General features: G+C 33.6%; 2 protein-coding genes across 3 annotated transcripts; one reads left to right on the forward strand and one right to left on the reverse strand.

The window, feature by feature from the left end:
* The first annotated feature begins 2334 nt into the window (after positions 1-2334).
* LOC114319675 (serine/threonine-protein phosphatase PP1 isozyme 9) lies at positions 2335-6082 on the forward strand. Its single transcript, XM_028266727.2, has 4 exons — positions 2335-2883; positions 3993-4552; positions 5143-5337; positions 5544-6082. Exons 1-4 carry the CDS (start codon positions 2688-2690, stop codon positions 5565-5567), a joined length of 975 nt encoding a protein of 324 aa, XP_028122528.1. The 5' UTR covers positions 2335-2687; the 3' UTR covers positions 5568-6082.
* A 3262-nt stretch (positions 6083-9344) lies between these two features.
* On the reverse strand, positions 9345-22424 carry LOC114319676 (folate receptor family protein). Of its 2 annotated transcripts, none has more exons than XM_028266729.2 (5): positions 22187-22424; positions 13691-14049; positions 12798-13126; positions 9862-10035; positions 9345-9659 (listed from the first exon to the last, which is right to left on the reverse strand). In XM_028266729.2, exons 1-4 carry the CDS (start codon positions 22254-22256, stop codon positions 9909-9911), a joined length of 885 nt encoding a protein of 294 aa, XP_028122530.2. In that variant the 5' UTR covers positions 22257-22424; the 3' UTR covers positions 9345-9659; positions 9862-9908. The 2 variants fall into 2 exon arrangements, with proteins under 2 accessions (XP_028122530.2, XP_028122531.2); XM_028266730.2 differs by having other exon boundaries at positions 9345-9683.
* Positions 22425-22624: the final 200 nt, after the last annotated feature.

Below are 22624 nucleotides of genomic sequence, written 5' to 3' on the forward strand. Positions count from 1 at the left end.
CCAAGAGTTAAAAATCTCCAAAATTCATCCCTTGTAAAGCTATGGGTGGGTGCTATTTATAGGCACCTCATGATGTAGGATGGAGCCCATGTGCAAGGCACATGGGGGATATTCTCTCTAACCACCTTGTCCGAGGAGGTGACCTCTCCGAGTAGGTGACTTCTCCGAGGATGAGAAAACCCCGAAGAGGAGATCAATCCCTCGGCGAACCCTTCTTCTTAGCCACACCTAACTAATGATCCCCAATCATCCCAAAGGGTCAGGGGTAGTCCCAGAGGACGTCCTGCCGCAAAATATTGCCGAGTCTCATGGACCCCCCGGGGTCGTGCCACCTCGACTCGGGTATAGGCTAGTTTAACCGAAGAGTGAATTTGTCTCCACTCACCGTCCTCGGGATCGGGTCCTTTGTTCGAACTCCATTACGCCCATGGTTTTGGTGCGTAGATCCCGGAAAGCTCCGAGCCCGCAAGTGTTCTGGGACTCATTAACGGAGCGACTTCTAGATTGCGTCTGAATCCGTTCGAAGCCAAGTATTTCGGACCTCTAGGTTCGTGGATCCGAACCCTTTCGAGTCCGAGTGCCTCGGATCTCTAGGCTTGCCTAATACCCTTTCGAGTCCGGGCCTGAGTAAGTCTCTAGGTTCGTGGATCCGAACCCTTTCGAGGCTTAGAGCGATTCAATCTGTTTGATGGCGATAAATCTGGGCCCACTGATTCTTGGACTTGCGATAAATTCGGGCCCACTAATCTTGGGCTATTAGGCCTAAATAATTTAGTGGGCTCAAATTAGCCCCTCTTACAAAATCAAAATGGGACTCAATCGCCGGTTGAGGTGGATCTAAGTAGTTTTGCATTCTCTTAAGTGAGAAGGTTGCAACACAAAAATAATGAGTCGAAAGTATTAGATTGTGAATGAGAATTGTCTCATAAAATGAGTATCAATAAAAGTTGGGGTTAGATTTGGACCTAATCTTGGTTCCAACTGGGCCTAAGCTTATGTTTGTGCATGTGCAGGGTTTAGTCTTCACTTGAACTTTGACCTAGTCTTGAGCATGGGATGAGTTGTCCTTTGTTGGGTTTACTTTGTGCATGTGTTTGATATTAAGCTTAGATCGGGTTGTAACCTAACATCCATATCCGTTTTGCGACTCATCTGTTTGAATTATTCAAACATTATTATATACATATTTATTTGTATATATTAAGTATATGGAAGTTTTAGACTTTTGTAACTCTCATCTTTTGATGATGAAATTGATATCTATATTAGTAGGTATGAGTTTTTAACTTTTGTAACTCTAACCTTAATGCCTAGAGTTGATGACATTTGATGGCAATTTGATGACCTTATTAATGTTAGCATTCATGGCTAAAGCTCTTCTCTACAAATATAAATAAAGGCTTTTCCTCTCTTACTTAGAAAAAAGATGAAGAAATGATTTTTTGAGATGGAAAATTTGTTGTTTCTTTTTGTGAAAAAGTTGGAGATGTGTTTACATCAAATAAAAAATTCGAAGGTTCTTATATTTTCTTACCCATCATTTAAAATTATTGTACAAAAATATAGTGAAATTTTACTATCTACATAGAAAACTTTCACTATCTACCGACAAAAAAAGATTTGTTGTTTGAAAGCGAAATGAAAAAGTTATACAAGACATTGAGAATTTGTGAGCAACAATGTCTAATTTGTTACATTCATAATAAAAAATATAAAATGAAGAACATTAGGCATTTAAATCTTTTGGCTTAGACTTTTCACAAGATGCAACTTATTTGAGTGAAAAATAAATGTTGCATTTGATTTAGTTTTGAAAGATAAGTTTTTTAAAAGAATTTTCAAAATTTGAAATTTTGTTTGGTTATATATTTTGAAAATAATTTTGTAGATGGAGTTTTGTAGTTTGGAATGATTTGTAGTTTTTTTTTAGTTGAATAAATGAGTGCAAGAGAAAAAAATGATTAATTGATATATAAGATATGAGACAATGAGATAGAAGAAAGAAAAAGTGATTGGTTGATATTTAAAATATGAGAGAATGAGAAAAGAGATAATAAAAAAAAATTATAAACCAAACAAATTTTAAATTTTGAACTCTCAAAAATTATTTTCCAAATTAAACCAGAACTTCAATGGTAGTAATGCAATAACAACAAACTTTGGGATGTTTAGTGTAATTTAATAATAATAATAAATAATTTTTTTTTTAACGCGGTTTCGCTGTTTGTGAACCGTGACAATCACTCCATCGGCAGCATCCACGTGTAGACTTATCCATAGTCCACTATCGTGCGCACCCGCGCCATTTAGTCAAGAGTCCAATTTACCTTTTTTGAAGGTTTCAACCGCAACGGCAGTTGGCAAAAGAGAAAAAGGCAAAAAAAAGAGGAGAGAGAGAGAGAGAGAGAGAGAGAATACTGATTTTGTACAGAGAGATTGGAATGGAAATAGAGAGAGACAGAGAGAAAAAAAACAAACAAACAAACAAAAAAACAGAGACGAGCAGAGCACGCATGATTTGGGTAGGGACAATGACATGCCCCATATAGAATAGACATCATCTTTCATCAAATCAATGACCAAACCCATTATCCAAATCCCAAATCCTGATTGTTTGAATTAGGAAGTGGGTTGTGTTTGGAGGAGGAGTGGTGGTGGTGGTGGGTTTTTGTGGATTGGGTAAAAAAATGAATATGATGACAATGGAGGGAATGATGGATAGGGGTGTTTTGGAAGATATAATAAGGAGGTTGTTGGAGGGAAAGGGTGGAAAACAGGTTCAGCTCTCGGAAGGTGAGATCCGTCAGCTCTGCGTCAACGCTCGCCAAATCTTCCTCTCTCAGCCCAATCTTCTCCAGCTCCATGCCCCCATCAGGATCTGTGGTCACTCTCTCTCCCTCTCTCTCTCTCTCTCTCTCTCTAGATGTGAGATTGAATTGTGCAAAACATATTTATGAAAGCTATTTTGTCTGTTTGTGATATATGGATTTGAGCAATTAAATGAGAATTGCACATGTAGGACTTGTGTTCAATGTGTTTGGTTTTATATTTGTGTGTCCCGTATATATTCATGTTTAAAGGAATTTTTGGGTCTCTCTAAATCTGGGTATTGGATTCAATAAAGATCTTCTTTTTTTACTTTTTTTTTAGGAGAATTTGTATATGATTTGGACAATTTTAAGAGAAAATTGTATTTGTTGGATGATTGGATTATTTGTATGTGTTGGTGTGAAAGACTGTTACTGGGTTGTTGCTATGATGTGAAGGAGTGTTGAGGAGGGTGAAGGAGAATTCATACCTTGTGTCTTTTTTCTGGATTCATAACCAAATAAGATTCTACATTCCTTGTAAGGAAAATGATAGGTATCCTACTGAGAATTACCAAATTTTGTACCAACTATACACGTAATTGCGGCTCGATGCGTAGAAAAATTGATAATTTAGTAGGGGTATGTAGCAAAGTTGTTCTTGTAAAAAAAGGTTATGGCTTTGTATGCATTGGGTTGCAATCCATTTTGCTGCCTTTGAGAAGAAGAAGGAACTATAACTAATAATAGAAAATTAATAATAAATAAATAAATAAATAAAATAAAGGTGTTATTGGGAGAATGTTGGCACTGATGATTCTGCATTGAACCACCTGAAAGAGATAGCACAAGTAAAAATAAACCTTAAATGAGTATATCCATTTCACTCTCTTACATTTTTTTCCCGCTTTTTTTTTTTTTTTTTCCTTTCTGGAATTGAGTATAACCTACCAAAAAACTGGCACTTTTTTAGAGCTTCTTTCTAATGAAATCTGTGAGAAATGGTTTTGGTATATTGGCATGAGCAAGGCCAACCAGATCCATATCATATACTATGATGCATCAAAGATTTTTAAGAGAAATTACTGTTAAATTAGCACATGTAATCCTTTGCTGCTAATGTTATTTGTTGCTGTGTTTCTCCTTGTCACCCTTAATTCTTCTAATGTTGAAAGTGTCATACAGGTGATATACATGGACAATACCAAGACTTGTTGCGAATTTTTGAATATGGCGGCTTTCCTCCTGCTGCAAATTACCTCTTTCTTGGTGATTATGTCGATCGGGGAAGACAAAGTTTGGAAACAGTTTGTTTGCTCCTGGCCTACAAAATAAGATATCCCGACAAAATTTTCCTTCTAAGGGGAAACCACGAAGATGCAAAGATCAATCGTATTTATGGATTTTATGATGAATGTAAAAGAAGATTCAACGTTAGGCTTTGGAAGATATTCACCGACTGCTTTAATTGTTTGCCAGTCGCTGCCCTCATTGATGAAAAGATACTTTGCATGCACGGAGGACTTTCTCCAGAGTTACAAAATTTGAATCAAATAACGGAAATTCAGAGGCCAACTGATATTCCAGACAATGGTCTCCTATGCGATCTACTCTGGTCTGATCCAGACCCTAGAGTTGATGGTTGGGCAGATAGTGATCGAGGTGTTTCATGTACTTTTGGAGCTGACAAGGTGGCTGAGTTTTTGGATAAGAATGACCTAGATCTCATTTGCCGGGGTCATCAGGTAATCAAATTTCTTGTTTAGTGTGCTCAAATACCAGTTTCCAGTTTGCTTAGTAGTAGACAAATTGGAAAAATAGAAGCTTTGTAAAGCCTTCCTACTTCATTCTTCCTAGTTGCTTGACATGTTGAAAAGGTTTGTTGGTATGATCCGACCCAGTTCAATTTACTCATCAGGGGTCTTTTTTAGAATAAATACGTACAGAGAATGGTTTAACGAATAAAATATTGTCAAGGTTAAGGCTGTTAACTCTTCAAAAACAATATTTCCATTTCTATCCAAAATCTGTATCTTTTGATTAAACTAGCTCACTTATATATGCCACTTTGATCTCTTCTTTGACTTCTTTCGGCTGAAGCATAATTTTCTGATGAGCTCAGAAGCCCTTCAAATTTAGTAGTCTGATTTAAAACGAGCAAAGTCCTCTCAATTAGGGGAGGGGGGAAAAATCGTTCTACCTTTTTTTTATGGGTTTGTCGTCATCGCACTGCATGTTGCATTGGTTTTGTCCACATTTAACTACAAGAGCCTAATAATTACTTAATTGAAGTGGTCAGCATTGTGATTAGTTAAAAAAAAAAAATGAAATGCAGGTAGTGGAGGATGGATATGAGTTTTTCGCTAAACGAAGGCTAGTCACAATATTTTCAGCGCCAAACTACGGTGGGGAGTTTGATAATGCAGGTGCTCTATTGAGTGTTGACAAATCCCTAGTGTGCTCTTTTGAGATATTAAAACCGCTTGATTACAAACAAACACCTAGCAGTTCTAAGACACCCCTTAAAAAGGTAAATTCACATTTACCGGATCTTTGTTTCATTTTTTTTTAATTTATTTATTGTGCTTAATGTGGAGGGGAGGACCCTTATTTTTTTTCACTGTTGAATTTTGAATATTATTGTAGATCTTGCCATTTTATTTATTTATTTATATTTTTTCTATTCACTTCCTGGAAGTTTATTTATTTTGTGTTTGCTTTTTCCTTGTCCAACAGCCCCCAAAACTTGGAAAGACCTGAGTGTGTTTGAAGATTTCTTTGGGTCGATAGGGAAGAACAGCGAGCTCAGTTCTTTTTGTTAGTGAATGTTTCAGCTAATAGATGAGCTTTTTGTGGAGAAGCTGTCGTATTTAATCCAAATACAGATGAGATTATCAAGAGATTATGAAGCTTTCAGATAGTTTTCGAGTGCAACAGAAATTATCAAAAAACACAAAAAAGATCTGTAAATCAGCAAGACACGGGCGATATCTTCTGTGCAAGAACACTGAGGTTTTTTAGTCTTTGGTTGGTTGCTTGCTTTATATACTCACAATATCCGATAAATCGGCATTCAATTTGGAAATGCCGATTGTGGATGATGAGCCTGCCATAATTTTGGGTGATTTTATATTTGTACATCGATGATATGTTGTGTTCTGCTGAAATTTTTTTTTTGGGGGTATGTTTTCATGTAGACGATGGCAAGCCAGAGGCTTGGAAACAATTTCCAGAAGTAGAAGACTTCTAATTTAAAAGCCTAGAAAACAGAAAAATGAGGGTTTAGAGTCTATTTAAGCCATCATGTTCAAGTTCTTCCCTTCCCTAAATTAGGCAATACAGATGTGTGATCATTTCTGCTAATTAGACACTGGGAAGGTAAAGAGAAATAAAGTAGATTTTTTCTTTTTTTCTTTTTCTTTTCTCTTTATAAATCTAAGATTTAAACAGATCAGAGAATGAAAATTGATGAATATAGAATACATGGTCAAAGTTTTCATTTTTGGGGGGTTAAATTTGATATACCACCAACTGCATGGGGGCCGATTTGATGCCATTCGAATGATGAGTATGGGTTGTGTCGACTAGTTTGTGGCATTTCTGGTCTCTTTTACGTTTGATTAATGATACCTGAATTTTATTTATTTATTTTGAACTTTTTCTTCTTTTTTTTTTTTTGAGAAAGATTTATTGTGAACTAATTGATAGTCGAAGCTTCTCAACATCAAAAAAAACTATGTCAAATTACGTAAAATAATTTGTGTTATTCAGATTAGATTTCGATTGATATTCAATACAATAAAAGTGACAAATTTTTTAATTCTATATCTAATAATGCAAAGAAAATATGTAATATTCATTGCCAAACAAACGTGAACAAAAGAAAATTATTTATCTCATTAATCTAACTACATAACTAACAACACACTAATCCGGTAAGTTAGGTTTGGCAATCACATTCGACAAAATTTCATTCAGATGTATTTTTATTTGCTCTATTATATCTATGAGTTATGAGAGTTTAGATGCAAATCCAATACGAATTGTGTTCGAATAGAGGAGTTTGTGCTGACATTCCGTATCTTGTTTTGAACTTATTTGCCACTTCGCTGACTAAGCACAAAAGAATTCAACGTTGTTTGACCACTCGAGCGGTCATTTGTGCGCTCAAGCGGTAAAGTGGTTTATCTAGTATCTTTGCCTGAATTCTAAACTTCTGATAAACATGTTTTACCGCTCGAGTAGTAGATGTTCTCAAGCGGTTTGCCTATATGTGAGCACCGCCTTTAGTCACACTGCTCGAGCAGTCTTCACGATTCTATTTAATATAAATTGTGTCGTTTGCTCGTTTTACGGTTAAACGCGTCCAGATTCTTAAGAGGGGAAGAAAAACAAAGTGTTCTATATTGGAAGGTGTTTATATATTGTTTTCCTTGATGATTTGAGAATAATCGATTGATCAACGAATTACATATTGACTATCATCAAGGGTTGTTTTGTCCTTTCATTCACAAAAAAAAAAAGAGAGGTGTTCATCGGTGGATTTCAAAGAACTTGGGCCTGAAACTTTGGTGGATTCCAAAGTAACTCATCGTCGTGAATTTGACATTAATGTTGTGGATTCAACGTTGGGCAAAGCAATTCTGAGGTGAAGACAACGGTGGAAGAAACACATCAGATTCAGGTCAATTCAGGTGTGGATTCACTAGGTAATTGAGTTCTTGTGTATAATTTTTTTTTGTTTTTTTAATTGATTGTTTTGTGATTTTAGCCCATATTTTTTTATCACAATTAGAGAAGTTCAATTGTGATTTTTCCACATTAAATCGTTGTGTCGATTTGTTATTGATTGTTTGATTAAAATTGTTATTTGTTGTTTAAAATTGAATCACAATCACAAATCAATACATCGAGGACTTTTTTTTAAAAAAAAAATTTCACTGTAAATTATTAATCAATTCACTATTAATCTTGCTAATCAAACATAGTTCTAAAGAATAATTAATGAACACCAAAGGAATAATTAATGAACCCCAAATCTCTTGTAACAATCATCTTCACCATCCTCATCATTTCCCTCTAAATATTTTCTATAACTTACAAATTTCAAGTCAAGAGTGTAACTTGTGCGGGCCTAAGTCGAACAAACTGAGTTCAACTTAAAAAAATTTGATAAATTATCAATAAATCTTAATAGTTAAATTTAATTCTTATCAAATCCTATTAAAAATAAGTCTTGATAAAATTACCGCTAAAAATAATTTTGTGACAATTTTTTACACATGTCGCTAAAAATTGATAATTAGTAACTTTTTTGAGTTATGATTTTTATAAATTGTCGCTAAAACTTACAATTAGTGACTTTTTTATGATAAATTTTTCCCATAAAATCTACTAGATAATAAGTCCACTTATTAAGACCTACACATAAGTACCCTAAAAAAAAATTGGTCTTGAATTGTATAATTTTAATTTAGTTAGTACTTGAGCTAAAATTGGTCAACTCGAATTAACTAGTACTTGAGCAAGAGTTTTCACAACTCGAATTCTATTATTAATGTATACAAATTATATTATTTCATCACCATTTGGATTAGAGATACTTTTCTTTTCCTTTTCTTTTCTTTTCTTTTCAATAAGTACAATACATTAATATAGAACGACCAAAGATAAATTTTTTGCATTTGAATTTAGGCAACCCGAGCCAAGTAGAATTCTGAGTTAACAGGTAACTTGGGCCTGGGCAAAAAGTTCAGGTAAAATCAGGCTCTAGCTTGAGCTTGGGCAAATGCCTCTACACTTCGGGCTGAAACCCAAAAGACCATTGGCCCGCCCAAACCAACCCAAGTTGCAACCCTAATTCCCAATGACTCCATCCAAGTAATTGATCATCTATTCACTTATTTCATTGCTGATCAAAATCCTCAATTTTCCTGCTTTCTCAACACAAAAGTACTGGTGATAAATCCTAATCTCAAAACCAGTATCACATTTCAATAAGGTTTTGGTGGTTGGAAAACCAGATCCCAGAAACTGTATAATAATCAGTTTTAAGTCCAAAAAATCACTAAATGCTCACCAAACCCTGCTTCCATCTCCTAACCATCACCACCACCACCGCCGCATTCAAAACCTAGAGATATCCTAACTGTTACAAATTCCCTCCCAACTTCAATAAACTAACACCTGCCCTGTAATCATTTTTTGGGATGCTACTGACAACTTTATCAAACAGTCTGTACACGACAGCATCCTCCATTCCATTCCATATTAAGAAAAGCAATATATAGACACCGGCACATTGGCGTGTGCATCTTTTCTGATATCTATTTCCATACAAAGAAACCCATTTAGCTAACATAGTGTACTTTTAAAGATTGGCCAAAGTCAAAACCAAAACAAATACAAGATTGGCTAGTTAGTTGTTACTGAATAATCAATTAATACTATTCTCCCCTTATACTTCATATTCATGCTATTAAGTTCTTATATATAATTATATGTCCTCAAAAAATTATATGTCCTCAAACAAAGAAATGATCAAACAAAACAATTCAACCAAATCAAGTAAACAACAGATAGTAAAATTCTTTCAGGACTGTAACAAGTATTGAGGACATCAAAAGGAAGAAATTTGACTTCATGTGGACAATTTTCTATATGCAAATAGTTCTTTTAAGAAACCTTTCTAATCTTAAAACTAAAAACAAAATAAATCCACAACAGAGGAAAATTAACATGACTTGCTATACCTAACGAACCACAGACCCTTGTCCATTGCTATAAGTACAGAGGCCAAACCCATCTTCTCGTGACCTCTGATTTCTTCTAACAACTTGAGGAAGTGAACTTCTGTCAAGCATGGACCCTTATTAGCTGCTTTTTTTGTTGTCCAAATAGATAAAAGCACGAACAAAATCAAACAAACAATACTGCATAATTTTTTGTAAGGAAAATTGTGGACTCCAACATCTTACAAAACTAATGTAATTATGTAACACATAAAGGGAGGGAAAAAACAAAATTTGGTGTAATACAATATTGCAAAACAAACCTGCAAATAAACATCGGGAAAAATATGTTCACATTCAAAGGGGACATTTATCTTCCACCTCCCTTTCTATTTCCACGAGTAACAGGAGACTTTGGGCTTGTTTTCGATTCAAGTTTCCTAGCAGCGCGTTGAATAGCTGCTTGCTTCTGGCGCTGACTATTGCTCTTCCTTTTACTGCATGCTCCAATAGATTTTACCAGATAAGTATCAGAATTACGAAATAGTAAGATAATAAGGTTCAATAAGATTTTTGCCAAACAACGGTGACATCAAAAAACTCCATATACAGAGAACTGTAGGGCGAAAATTGTTGGAGCATAATTTAAGTGAACATGAAACTCTACATGATAATATCCTGTTTCCAACAAACTTGGAATGGCACATGAGAGAGAGAGAGAGATAGTTAAACAGTAAACTACGAAATACAAGGTTGTGTTTGGTAGAGTTTTCTAACTATGATTTGAAAATATGAGTTGTATTTTGAGTTTATGAGTTTGGGAATTATGATTTGAGTATAAAAAATTTATTTAGTGAATGAGTTTTGAAAAGAGTTTTGAATTAAGTGGGAAATTTTTGATATGACATATGATATGTGATACAAAAGCTTACAACTCATAACCAAACACACAATTTAAAAATCTATGAAAAGCTCATAATTTTTTTTTTTTAAATTCCAAAAATATTGTTTTATTAAAAATATAAAAATAAAAATAAAAAAATAAAAAACAATAGTGCCAATTGCAAAAAAAAAAAAAAAAAAAAATGCACTGTTCAAGACGTCCAGCAGGTCAACCGGTGGGACGACCGGCTAAGCCAAATTTCAAAAAAAAAAATCCCACCTAACACAGAGTGTTTTCTGCAGAGTTTTCTGTTTAGTGTGAAAATATGATTTGAAAATCCTATCCAAACATCGTATTAGAATGTGTGGGTAGAATTATAATTTGAAAATACAACCAAGCAGAGCCCAAGTTTCTCCAGCAGAGTCACCTAGTAATAAACCATGAAACATTATTTTGCTCTAACTTAAAATTCTTGCAGAACTTTAAATTCACTAACAGTCAGTGGCGAAGCCACTACAGATCCAGGAGGGAGAATGGTACAATAACATAAATTATTTTGTATTAATTTGCTTGATAAGAGAGTTGTGATGAATTTTTTTTTAGAATATAACATGGAGAGAGTTTTATAATAAATTTGTCATTTGATATGATCAAGATAGTTAGCAATGATAAGACTTCTATTTTAGTTGTAATGTGGAGAAGTATACTGTGAAGAGAAATGTATGAAGGCCCTTTTTTCGTATTAACCGTGAGAATGAAAGAGGTGTAAATGTAATAAAGAGGTGCTTTTTTGGTATCCAATGAGAGGGTTTGTTTTGCTCTCTTTTCTATTTGACCGAAAGACTGCCTGATGAAGTGGTAAACTGTTATGATAATTTAAGATTTGACATTATTGTTTTTAATTTACTGATGGATTTTTGGCTACTTTGATTTTTGAGAATTCTTTTGATAAATGATTTATTTTGTGTATAGACACACTACATAAATGATTTATTTGGTGGTCTTAGAACATTGCTCCACATCACATTGGGTGAAACTTGTCCAATTGTCTCCTAAAAGGGTTATGATGGGTCCCACTGTTTCAACCAATGATAATCAAGTTGGAGCACCACCTCATCTTGCCTCAGGAGCAAAAAATAAATTTCCCTTCTCTACTCGGGGCCCTAGGCAAGCACCTAAGAGCATCTCCAATAGCTAAATGGCTAGTAATTGCTATATTTTACCAATGAATAGTGTCAAAATGCTATATTTTAGCAATGTTGCTCTAATGGTGCAAGTGTTATTTCTTCTATTTGCTCACAAAATGACGAATAGAAATTCTATGTGGGTCCATCACGAGAGGTAAAAACAAAGGACGTCAAATTTTAGCAATAGCAAAACCTTGTGCCAAATTTGGTACAAAGTTCTAATGGTGCAAGTGTTATTTCTTCTATTTGCTCACAAAATGACGAATAGAAATTCTATGTGGGTCCATCATGAGAGGTAAAAACAAAGGACGTCAAATTTTAGCAATAGCAAAACCTTGTGCCAAATTTGGTACAAAGTTTAGCAATCCTAAAATATAGCAAAGGGTTTAGCTAGCCACTGGAGAGCAACCCAAGGCGTGTGGCACTTTGGTAAGACTTTTTGGGGCATAAGCCCTAAGGTCCTAGGTTCCACTCTTTCCGGGGCCAGTCACTCAGATGATAACACATATGGTTGGTAGAACAAACCTTCCAGGCTTGGGCGAACCATACCTAGTGTCAGGAGTGTGGGTTCGAATTCTTGCCTGTGTAGGAGTCCGTGACTTACCACTACATAGTTGAGTGGCTCTGCTATGTAACAATCACCTAACCTAAGGGTGACCTCTGGAGCTTCGGTTCCTTATAAAGTCTAGCCCTAAAGGTTACCCCTCCATGGTTAGGTCTTTTTTAGCCATTGGAGAGCTTAATATTGAGCTTCATGCTATTTTTTGACAATAGCCAGCATTATACCATACGACTGGAGAAACTCTAAGCAGCCTACGCTTTGAGCCACTACTGTGGCCACCCACCTCACCTGTTTTCAAAACAAGTTTTTGAAAATACATGTGTACCAAATATGTTTTTTATTTTCATTTATTATCAAAAATAAACATAAACATGCTTAACATTTTCTGTAAACAAAAAATAATAAATTGTAAATGTTACCAAACGGCACCAATATTCTAGGTTTAGAAAATTTTGCAGGCTCGGTTGACTCAGTATAACTATGGTAGAAGCATATTATTAAGCGAAAAAGGGAACGGAGGACAAGCAAGTGAAACATGACTTTAAGATTGAGGAACCACTGAATCCACAAATTCAACATTAAACTCTGTGAAAAAAATATGTATAACTACCAATAGAGTGATCTAACCTTGCAAAGAGAAGACCTGCAGTAAGAACCATTCCTCCAACTGCCCAACAAACTCTTTCAATGAATGGCATTTCCCTTGCCCATTGCTGAAAATCTTCCCACACTCCTGAGCTCTCAGTTTTCTGTGGCACCCCAAATCGCGAAGTTTGCCATGAATCAGCTACGGAATCAAGACTAGCCTTCCCACCGTAGCAAGATGTTTCTTCCATATCATGATCATAAGAAGGCTTAACAGAAAAACCTGCAGCACGACAGAGTTCTGTACCGTTTGAGGTCCATTCAGAAGCTCTACCACAAACGAAGTCACCTACTCCACATGGCACTAGAACCTGGGACATAACATCTAATCAGAAAAATAGAATTTGTCAAGAGCTGACAAGGAAACTTAAGGTACCAATCTAGAAAAAATATATAATCTTCAAAAGAATATTAATAGAGTGCATCAAGGGATGTGGTTAAACTTATTTTTTGAGCCCAACCTTAAGGCTATGTTTGGATATTGAATTTGTAGAGGAAAAAGAAAAGGAAAGGGAAAAGTGAAAAAAATTAGCTTCTATTTCATTCACTTTTCCCTTCAATTTTTTTTTTCCCCTCCACAAATTCATGATCCAGACACAACCTAAAAATCCCTCCTGAGACGACAGGTTATCCATTAAATAAATAATATTCTCCATTATCCTAGAAAAGTTTCACTCTAGAACTATGTCACCAGAGTATTTATATCGTCAGTTCATAATCTAATTAAACTACTCTTTATAGAAAACAATCCCGAGTATCTAAATAGTGGCAATGTGATTCTTGCCAATGAGGTTATCTTCATTGTCTTCCATTCCAGCCATCCAAATAGGGCCTACAGATTCCCTAAAATCTGTACATCTTACAATACTACAAACCTGTGTCATTGCATCCATAGAGAAGTATGCATTAGAGCAAGCCTTGTACACTCTATCACAAAGAGAAGCACACATGAGAGGAGGTCCTGGCTGTACACCAACATGAGGATCACAAATAGAACATTCCAACAATTCCCACAATTGCAAGCACTCTTGACTGGCTTCACCTGTTAAGGCCAGCCTCCTAATGGATAACAAAGCTGGATGTGTCTGGGCAACATCACAGCATGTCTTTTTACGGAACACCCTGCAAAGGGTCAAATCTTTACGGCCCTTGCTTACTTTGCTAGGAGGTTTTCCTTCATTTGCAAAGGGGGGAAACCGGCCACCTGGAGAAATACAAACTCCACCAGATTTTCCTGCATTTACAAAAATTCAGCACAACTAACTTATTTGCACAAGCAATAACCAATGGAATTCACTAACAACCTAGGAAGCATAGATACGGATACGAGATACGGATACGACACGATACGGATACGGCGATACGACAAAACTTAAAAAAATAGGATACGGGTACAGTTAGGATACGTTTGTGAAAAATATATTTTTTAAAATTATTAATAGTGAGTTACACATAAGCTAAAGAACGTTGAGAAACCACAATATAATTTTATAATGTAAAATACTATCTTTTAAGAATTTTGTATTAATTTAAGCTAGTAGCTTGTTTACTTTTTAAATTTTTAATAGGTCTTGCAAATATTTCATTTCAATATCAAGTTTAATATATTTATATTACAATAATATAACAATTCGAAATTTGTCCCTATGGTTTTTTCCTTTAACACTAGTGAAAAATATTATATTCAAGTTTCCTTGTTTATTTATTTATTGATATTTAATTTTACCATTTTTATATTCTCTTGTTAATTCTTGCTTTCTATGTAGTTATAGAGGACATGCATGAAATAATTAAGATACATCAATTTGATAAATTATATTATTTAACTCACTATGCTCTTCTTATCGAAGAACTTAACAAAATATTAGAAAAATATTCTTATATTTATACTTGCAATTATATTATATTATATTACTATGCAAGAAATGTTACAATTCTAATTTCATAAAACAAGTAAACATGACTTAGAGTATCTGATACTTCAAAATTAAGTATCCGATACTCCAAAATTAATGAAAAAATAATTAAGAAGTATCCGATACTTTTAATAAGTATCCGATACGTATCCGCGAGTATCCAAGGAGTATCGGTATCCGATACGGATACGATACGGATACGTCACCCTATTTGAAGTATCCGTGCTTCATAGCTAACAACAGATTAATTATCATGTAGATATGATCTATTAAAAGACCTAGTAAATCAACCTTTAAATATTTTTGCTTTCAACGAATGTAGAAAACAAACTAATTATGGTAAAAATAGGATTAAAAATTTAGCCTTCTGTCAGTTGTCTTCTTTAATGTAAACTTCAACTCGCTTAAGTTCAGAGGTTTTCTAAACTTAACGATTGAAAGTTTACACCACAAACAACTGAAACAAAACCAAATTCTAATCCTATTTTGCCATGTACCAGTAAGTTGACAGTTGTAGGGAGGTATTAGAATCAATGATACTCTTGGAAAATGAGCATACTCGTGAACACCCAATCACTTATAAGAGCAAGTCAACTTGCATAACAAGGTCCAGAGACAAATGTGTACAACCCAATGCGTGTTCTCCTACAAGAAGGGCCGCCTAGTCATAGGCGTAATGTCATGTAAGTTGAACACTGTCGTGGTACCATTTCTGCACTTCAGCTGACCATTTGGTGGATCATTTCATTGACTTCCAGCCGAAGTGCAGAAACCATTGAATGATTGGTCAACCTATATTTTCTACATTTTCCTTCATCGCGAAGTAGTATCCATGTAGGACACTTGACACTTGACACTTGACACTTGAATAAGGGTATGGGATATGTGTTCGATAGGCCTAGTTGGAAATGCACCCAACAAGTGTGTACAAGTAATCAAGTTCAATATGTAACTATGTACAAGTCTTCAATTTATACATAAAATGCTATGTTTTACTTTTAAACATCATTTTCCCCCTAAAATACTAAAAAGTACTTGACAAATATGACACGTAGCCATGTCTAGGTGTCCTTGAAATGAGAATTAGACTAAGAAGCATGGACACTTGAACACTTCTACGGAAGCATATCATGTCTGACACCTGTGCCGAACATTGACACTCTTCAAACATTCCTAAAAGCATGTCCAACACTTCAACATGTCTTTATTAAAAAATCAAATTCACAATATCATAAACTTTACCGACACTTCGCAAATACTTCAGCAACACTTCTTAAACCCTCCAAACACATCCTATATGATGAATCCCTTCATAATATCAATGTTCTGCATTCTTCATAACACAACTTATGCACTCTAAATATGTTTCGAAAAATTTATAAGCTGAAAACATCATGTGTATTGCAATGTCTTATAATTGTTTTGACATCTATGGAATGTAATCGCTACATGAATAATATCTTGATGTTTAAGTTATGAAATATATAGCCTTTTAATGTAATTAGTGTTATGTTACATATTTTTCATTACTTTTAAATAAACTATTTATATATATGACATAATAAATTCATAAAAATATAAAATTTTAACATATCCCAAACATGTTGTACCCTACAATTTTTGAAAATTGCAGTATTGGCGGTATGTCGAGTATCATGTCATGTGTTTGCGCCTATGCTACTTAGAAATTAGATGAATCTGATACTTGGACACATATCTGCACCTGACACCCGTACCCACTTCTATGTAACATATACCACAATAACTATATCCAACAAAGATTTCTAAAAAGACACCAAAAACCCATGCCAAATAAAAAGTAAATAACTAATGTAAAAATCAAGAAGGCTAGCTAGACCAATTCAGGCCACCCTACATATAATAACTATTGCAAGGTTTGCCTCGCATTTGCTGTTGCAATTTTTGTCCAATTTTTAAAAAGCACAAACAAAGACATGGATATAGATACGGACACCATAGTTGTTAAATCGGGATTCGTATCGTGAATCGAAATGACCTCGTACCGAATCGCGAATCGAATAAATCGTGAATCGTAAAGATTCGGTCATTTTTTCTAAATTACTTAAAATATATATCTACACATTTAGATGTTAAATATATCTTATGAATATAAAATATTTAGACTTAAATTTATGAAAATATTATTTTGATTGATAATCACGTGGTTTAATAGGTAAGAAGGTAACAAAGGTTCCTATGTAAGATCACCATCTTACCTTTTTTTTCTTTTTTAGATATGTCTTATCAACCATTCTTAATAAAAAAATAATAACCAAATAGACAAACTATCAATTTCTAAAGTAATAATAATTAACGATATTGATATTTGGACAATAAGTATACATACTTTTCTAAGTAACAGTGAGCAAATAATAAGAAAGAATTATTTTAGAATCTTTTATTTTAAAGCCTAAAACATTTTAAAAGATATAACTGATCTCAGCAATAGATAATTCATAGTTTAACTTTAATTTTAAACATCATTAGAAGATATATTATGATTTTTTAAAGGAAAAAAAATGAGAAGAAAGGTTAAAAATATGTTAGGTCTGATTAAATCTAATTGAATCATATTAAAAACTCCATAATTACTAAAATAACAACAAATCATGTATATACGTTAGTTATTTTGGTATTAAACACTACTAGAAGTTGTATTATGTAATTTTCACCAAAAAGATGGACAAAAAAAGAGACGAAATATGTCGGACACAATAATTTCAAAAATTGCATGAATCGTAAAAAGTGAATCGAATCGTGAATCGATTGTGAATCGTACGATTCACTAGAGATTCACTTCCAAAATAGATTCACCTATAGATTCGTATCGATTGTACAAAAATTGTGAATCGAATCGTGAATCGAATCGCGAATCGTAAGATTCTGATAACAGAGACGGACACGATAATTTCCAAAATAAAAATAATGATAGAGACATAGCACCAATACGGTGAAAAAATATGTTTTTATAACTGGGCAAGGAACTCGATCGTAGCAAGATTCTCTCAGTCACTCAATCTCCTGCTCGCTCTCTTTGTCTTGATCTAGCAACAACAATCTCTCACACACTCTCTACCTCGATCGACAATAACAGGACTCTCTCTCTCTCTCTCTCTCTCTCATTTTTAGTTTCCTTTATCGATTCATTTTTCTCTTGTTTTGGTTTATTTCATAGGCAATCTGCATGTTACATTTTCATTATTTCAATTTTTGTTGATTGAGTGAGTTTAGACTTCTTTTCTTGCACTTTTTTTTTTTTTTTTTTTTTAAGTGACGGCTTTGAATTTTACATTAATGCACTATGTTGCAAATGATATTAGAAATATTAATATGTTACATTAATTTTACCTTCCCAAGTGATGTCTTGTGTGATAATAATAATAATAATAATAATTATTAATGTACTCTTAGTTTTGGTTTTATTTTTATGCATACTACATAACTAAAAAAGAAAAATATATATTTTTTTTTTGATAAATAATTTTTTTTTATTTTTTTACAAACGTATCATCGACATACCCGTATCTTACTTTTCAGGTTTTGTCAAATCGTTGTACCTATATCGTATCTTATCTTGTACCTGTGCTTCCTAGCTAATACATATCACCTTATGTCAAAGGAGTGTAAGTGCCCAGCACGTGTCAGACATAAGTTGAAGTGTTAGTGCTTCACGGTCTAAATACCAAGGTTATGGCCATGCCACTCTTGCCAAAAACACTCACAATAACCAACACTATAGTATGATTGTGGCCAACCATATCTACTTCCTACTCATATCCATGGTACATAGCCTAGCCCTCAGTCTTGGGCTCAGATGGAAATGGAGTAAGGTCTTGTTAGGATAGTCTTATATTCGAATCTAGTCGGCATTTAATTGAATGATCTAAACTAGGATTTTTCTCCAAAAAAAACCATTACTCGCACGTTGTGCATCATTATGTTCTATTTATTACTTTAATTTTTTGTGATTTGATACTATCAACATTATATGAAATTGACTCAATTAATTGGCCGATAATTTCGAAAGTGATTTTATTTTCAATGTTTGGCCTATTCACTCCCCTTTAGGCACAAACCATTACCAATTCCAATATTTCAGCACTAAAACATACAAATCTCAAAAAATCAAACTAAAACAGAAAAATAAAATATGTAGAGAACATATATTTTATCTTAAATTTTGGTTTACCTTTTAGGAACTAAACAATAAAGATATTTGTACACATTTTTCAATTTGGTTTTTTGTGAAAACTAAGGAGGAATGATAAATGTAATTGGTGATGAATAATTACTTTTGTAATGAGAATTTATTATGTTTATGTTTAACATTGCAAGTGGTAATCCAATGTAATCACTTGAACATATCTCTTAGCACTCTTAGACTGCTTGAGTTGGAGCCCTAGTTTAGTGCACAACATCTTCTAAGAATAATTGCAACCAACAGTCTCAAATACTACTAATTAGCAATTTCTCGCCTTGCCAACAATTGCATATGACCTCACTAGAAAATCTCGCCATATCAAAACATAGTCATGGCTTTTTTGATCAACAACAAAGGAATTTATTAATGAACAAGAAAGTAATGAGGATAAGGCGTCCTCTACAAAGAAGATAAAGAAGAAAGAAAATACATAACCCAAACAACACTACATCAAAATCCTTCTACATGTCACACACCGACAACCAATCTCTAGCAATATAGTCATGGTTCACAAAATGCTTATTATTCTTTTTCTTTTTTCTTTTTTTCTTTTTTTGTGGCTCAAATCCAAATTCGTACAACTAGTAGAAATATTGAATTTTCTTTGGACACCCCAGTTCATTTTCTTAAATAACGAAATTTAGCTGAATTTCAATTCAATTTCCAACTAGTTTGTTGAAAAAATCATCATTAACAATTGTATTAAATGGCTAACTTGTTCAAAATCTTTGCGAAACTATTTTAAATTTCAACCAAACTTTTAAATCAAGCAATATTTTTCCCTTTTATCCCAAACACAAGTCCATACAAAACCATATTTACTAATAGTTGTTAATTCCAAGTCAACTATTAAAAATATTAAATAAATAACCACGACTCAATGTCAAATTGATTATATTTGTAGATCAGCATGTAAAAAAATTTCCCTAATCTTTTAATTGAGAAGCTATTTTGCCAGTAAAAAAATTCACACAAATGAAAGAATTTGGTAGGAAAGGAAATGGTAATTCATCCATTTGAACAAATTTTTTTATCTTGTTGAACCGCTAAATACAAAAGACTAATCCATTTGAGTGTTCAATAACTACTGTAGCTATGGCAAGTAGGAAGTGATTCTATATATTACTGTTGTTATTGTGGCATGTAAGAAGTGAATCTATATACTATATATTATCATTATTGTTCTTGTTGTTTCCACTAGATTGTTCAAGAACTACTGGACCTAAGGCATGGCATACAAGTAGTGACTATATATTATTAGTATTGTCATTGTTTTCAAAAGACTAATACATTCAAGTATTTAAGAACTACTAGAACTATGGCATTCAAATAGTGACTATATATAATTGTTGTTGTTTCCATTTGAGTGTTCAAAAACTACAAGACCTATGGCATGCACATAGTGACTGCATATATTATTGTTGTTGTTGCAGTCTTTCAAAAGGCTAATCCATTTGAGTGTTCAAGAACTAAACCAATGGTATGCAAGTATTGTCTCTATATACTGTTGCACAGTGAGCAGCATCCTCAATTAGTGACATCACTAGTTTGAATGTAGTACCGAGCAGCCAATGAATAAATTGTAGGCATGACACTGTCTTGGAAAGAAGTGACACATAATGGTGATTCTAAGGCCATGTTTGTCATCAGACATGGAAGGCCAAATTAGCCTTTGACTAAATTGAAGAAGACATTTAGGCCCACTCGTCTCCTCCAGATTGCTAATCCCATGTTTTTCTCATCTTATCCAATGTTACATCCTACCCTACTAAAAAGTAGTACAAATACTCCCATGGTATTACTAATCATATCCATTATCCTACGTACTACTAATCCGATCCATAATTTCATGGTATTATAAATTCAGTTAAATCCCAAAAAAAACGTATACCCGTTATCAAACATGACCCAAATGAATGTTGGCTTAGCACTATATTCTTCATTGGGCTACAAGTCAATGACTAGATGAAGTGCCCTTGAAAATATCGTGTCCCATGTGAAAGCTTCCTTAGTTATCATATTCAAGTAAAACAGATTACCATATGCAATGATATTATACCTGCAAGCGAAGAAGAAATTTACTTTCCTAATTCATCTATAGCACATGCATATAGAAATGTGACCCATCACCCCAAGCCTGGCCCTTAAGGGACACCACCAAGGCGGGCATGTTGGGGGGAAATAGGGCCTCCAAATTATTTAATCGATTATAGTATTAGAAATTTGAAAAGAGGGCCCATTATAGCGTACTATTTATCGTTGCTTCGGAGAAAGAAATTTTTCAAATTTGAAGTTGATCAAATCTTACCTTCAATCAATCATGTCACAAAAGAGGTTAGATGAATTAGCTAGCTTATACATTGAAAATGATAAGATAGATAAACTAGATTATGCAAATGTACTTAAAAAATTTAAAGCTAAAAATACAACAATTGTAATGTTTTAGTAACACTTTGTTGTGGTTGGTTTAATTTTTATCTGGTATTATGACTTTGCATTTTGTTGGGTGTTTTTTTCTTATTATAAATTGGATTGATTCCTTCCTATCTTTGTAAGTAAATTTTAGTGATTATATATTGTGTGAATACTAGCAAATAACTATTTTTTAAGTATTTACATTTTTTTTTTCTTTTTTTCTTTTTTTTGGTAAAAAGGTAAAAGGTTAAGATTTTGCCAGGCCCATATTTATCCCCCAAAAAAAAAGAACAAAAAAAAAAAAAAAAGAGGGTGGCCCTGCATCCCCCACCATACTCGTGTTACACCACGCAACAACACATAAAGTTCAAGCACTTCAATATATATATATATATATACGTGGTTTCAAAAAAATTATTATGTTTAAAAGAAAGATTTAAATCTCTGCTAGGAAAAAAAATTAAAATTAAAATTAAATATAAGTCCATTAGATGTAGAAGCAGATATAAAAGACACATTGGCAGATGCACAAGTATTCCATAAGACGAGCAAAACATGAAATCAACAACAAACAACCGAAAGTGAGAGCTTTCCTACCATACATTGTGTCTAAAGAATTGCAATTAAAGAAATTCTATCATAACACAAATTAGATACTCTATTTTCCACATACAAAAAGAAATCAAACACAACATACATATACACATACATATGTATATGTATATCCTAAAACGAATCTAAATGGCTTGTTGAATGAATAAATTGTAAAAGAGCACATAAAACCCTACTCAGAGAGAGAGAGAGAGAGATGATGGTACCAAAGGTAGAAGGGAGAAGAAGATTGAACGATGTGAGCAACAGCAGGACCGTGTGATAGTCCAATCTCATCGTTCTTTCATCAACCGAGACCGACCGCCCTCTCTCTCTCTACACGGACTTAGAGAAGACCGCTGGTTAATTTCCTAGTTTCCTCTTTCCCCCCCAAGAGCTCGTTTGGCAATAGCCAATTTTAGTTGCGTTGCGATTTTTTTAGCATACGTTTTTTTAATTTCGTTTGGTTTAGTTTTTTTAATTTTTTTGATTTTGATGAAGAAAAAAAAATATATAATGATTGTGAATAAAATTTAATATTTTATTTTATTGCCATATATAATCTATTTTATTTTTTTATACTTTTTAACCCCAAAATCTTAGCTAAACTAGGGCTAATTTTTGTTTTCAATGAAATATGGTTAATTTTTCAAAATTGATTGGGA

This window comes from Camellia sinensis, chromosome 2, assembly GCF_055761805.1.
Source record: "Camellia sinensis isolate YWXY chromosome 2, ASM5576180v1, whole genome shotgun sequence".
NCBI classification, from domain to species: Eukaryota; Viridiplantae; Streptophyta; class Magnoliopsida; order Ericales; family Theaceae; genus Camellia; species Camellia sinensis.

What these genes read in the sequence shown, in the direction of transcription:
- LOC114319675 (XM_028266727.2), top strand. Translation starts at nt 2,688, where the DNA reads ATGAATATGATGACAATGGAGGGAATGATGGATAGGGGTGTTTTGGAA. An exon ending in TGCCCCCATCAGGATCTGTG is followed by an intron (nt 2,884 to 3,992) that starts GTCACTCTCTCT and finishes AGTGTCATACAG; the next exon opens with GTGATATACATGGACAATAC. An exon ending in TCATTTGCCGGGGTCATCAG is followed by an intron (nt 4,553 to 5,142) that starts GTAATCAAATTT and finishes AATGAAATGCAG; the next exon opens with GTAGTGGAGGATGGATATGA.
- LOC114319676 (XM_028266729.2), bottom strand. Translation starts at nt 22,256, where the DNA reads ATGAGATTGGACTATCACACGGTCCTGCTGTTGCTCACATCGTTCAAT. An exon ending in TCTTCTCCCTTCTACCTTTG is followed by an intron (nt 14,050 to 22,186) that starts GTACCATCATCT and finishes TTGTAAATGCAG; the next exon opens with GAAAATCTGGTGGAGTTTGT. An exon ending in GCAGGTCTTCTCTTTGCAAG is followed by an intron (nt 10,036 to 12,797) that starts GTTAGATCACTC and finishes TGGAGCATGCAG; the next exon opens with TAAAAGGAAGAGCAATAGTC.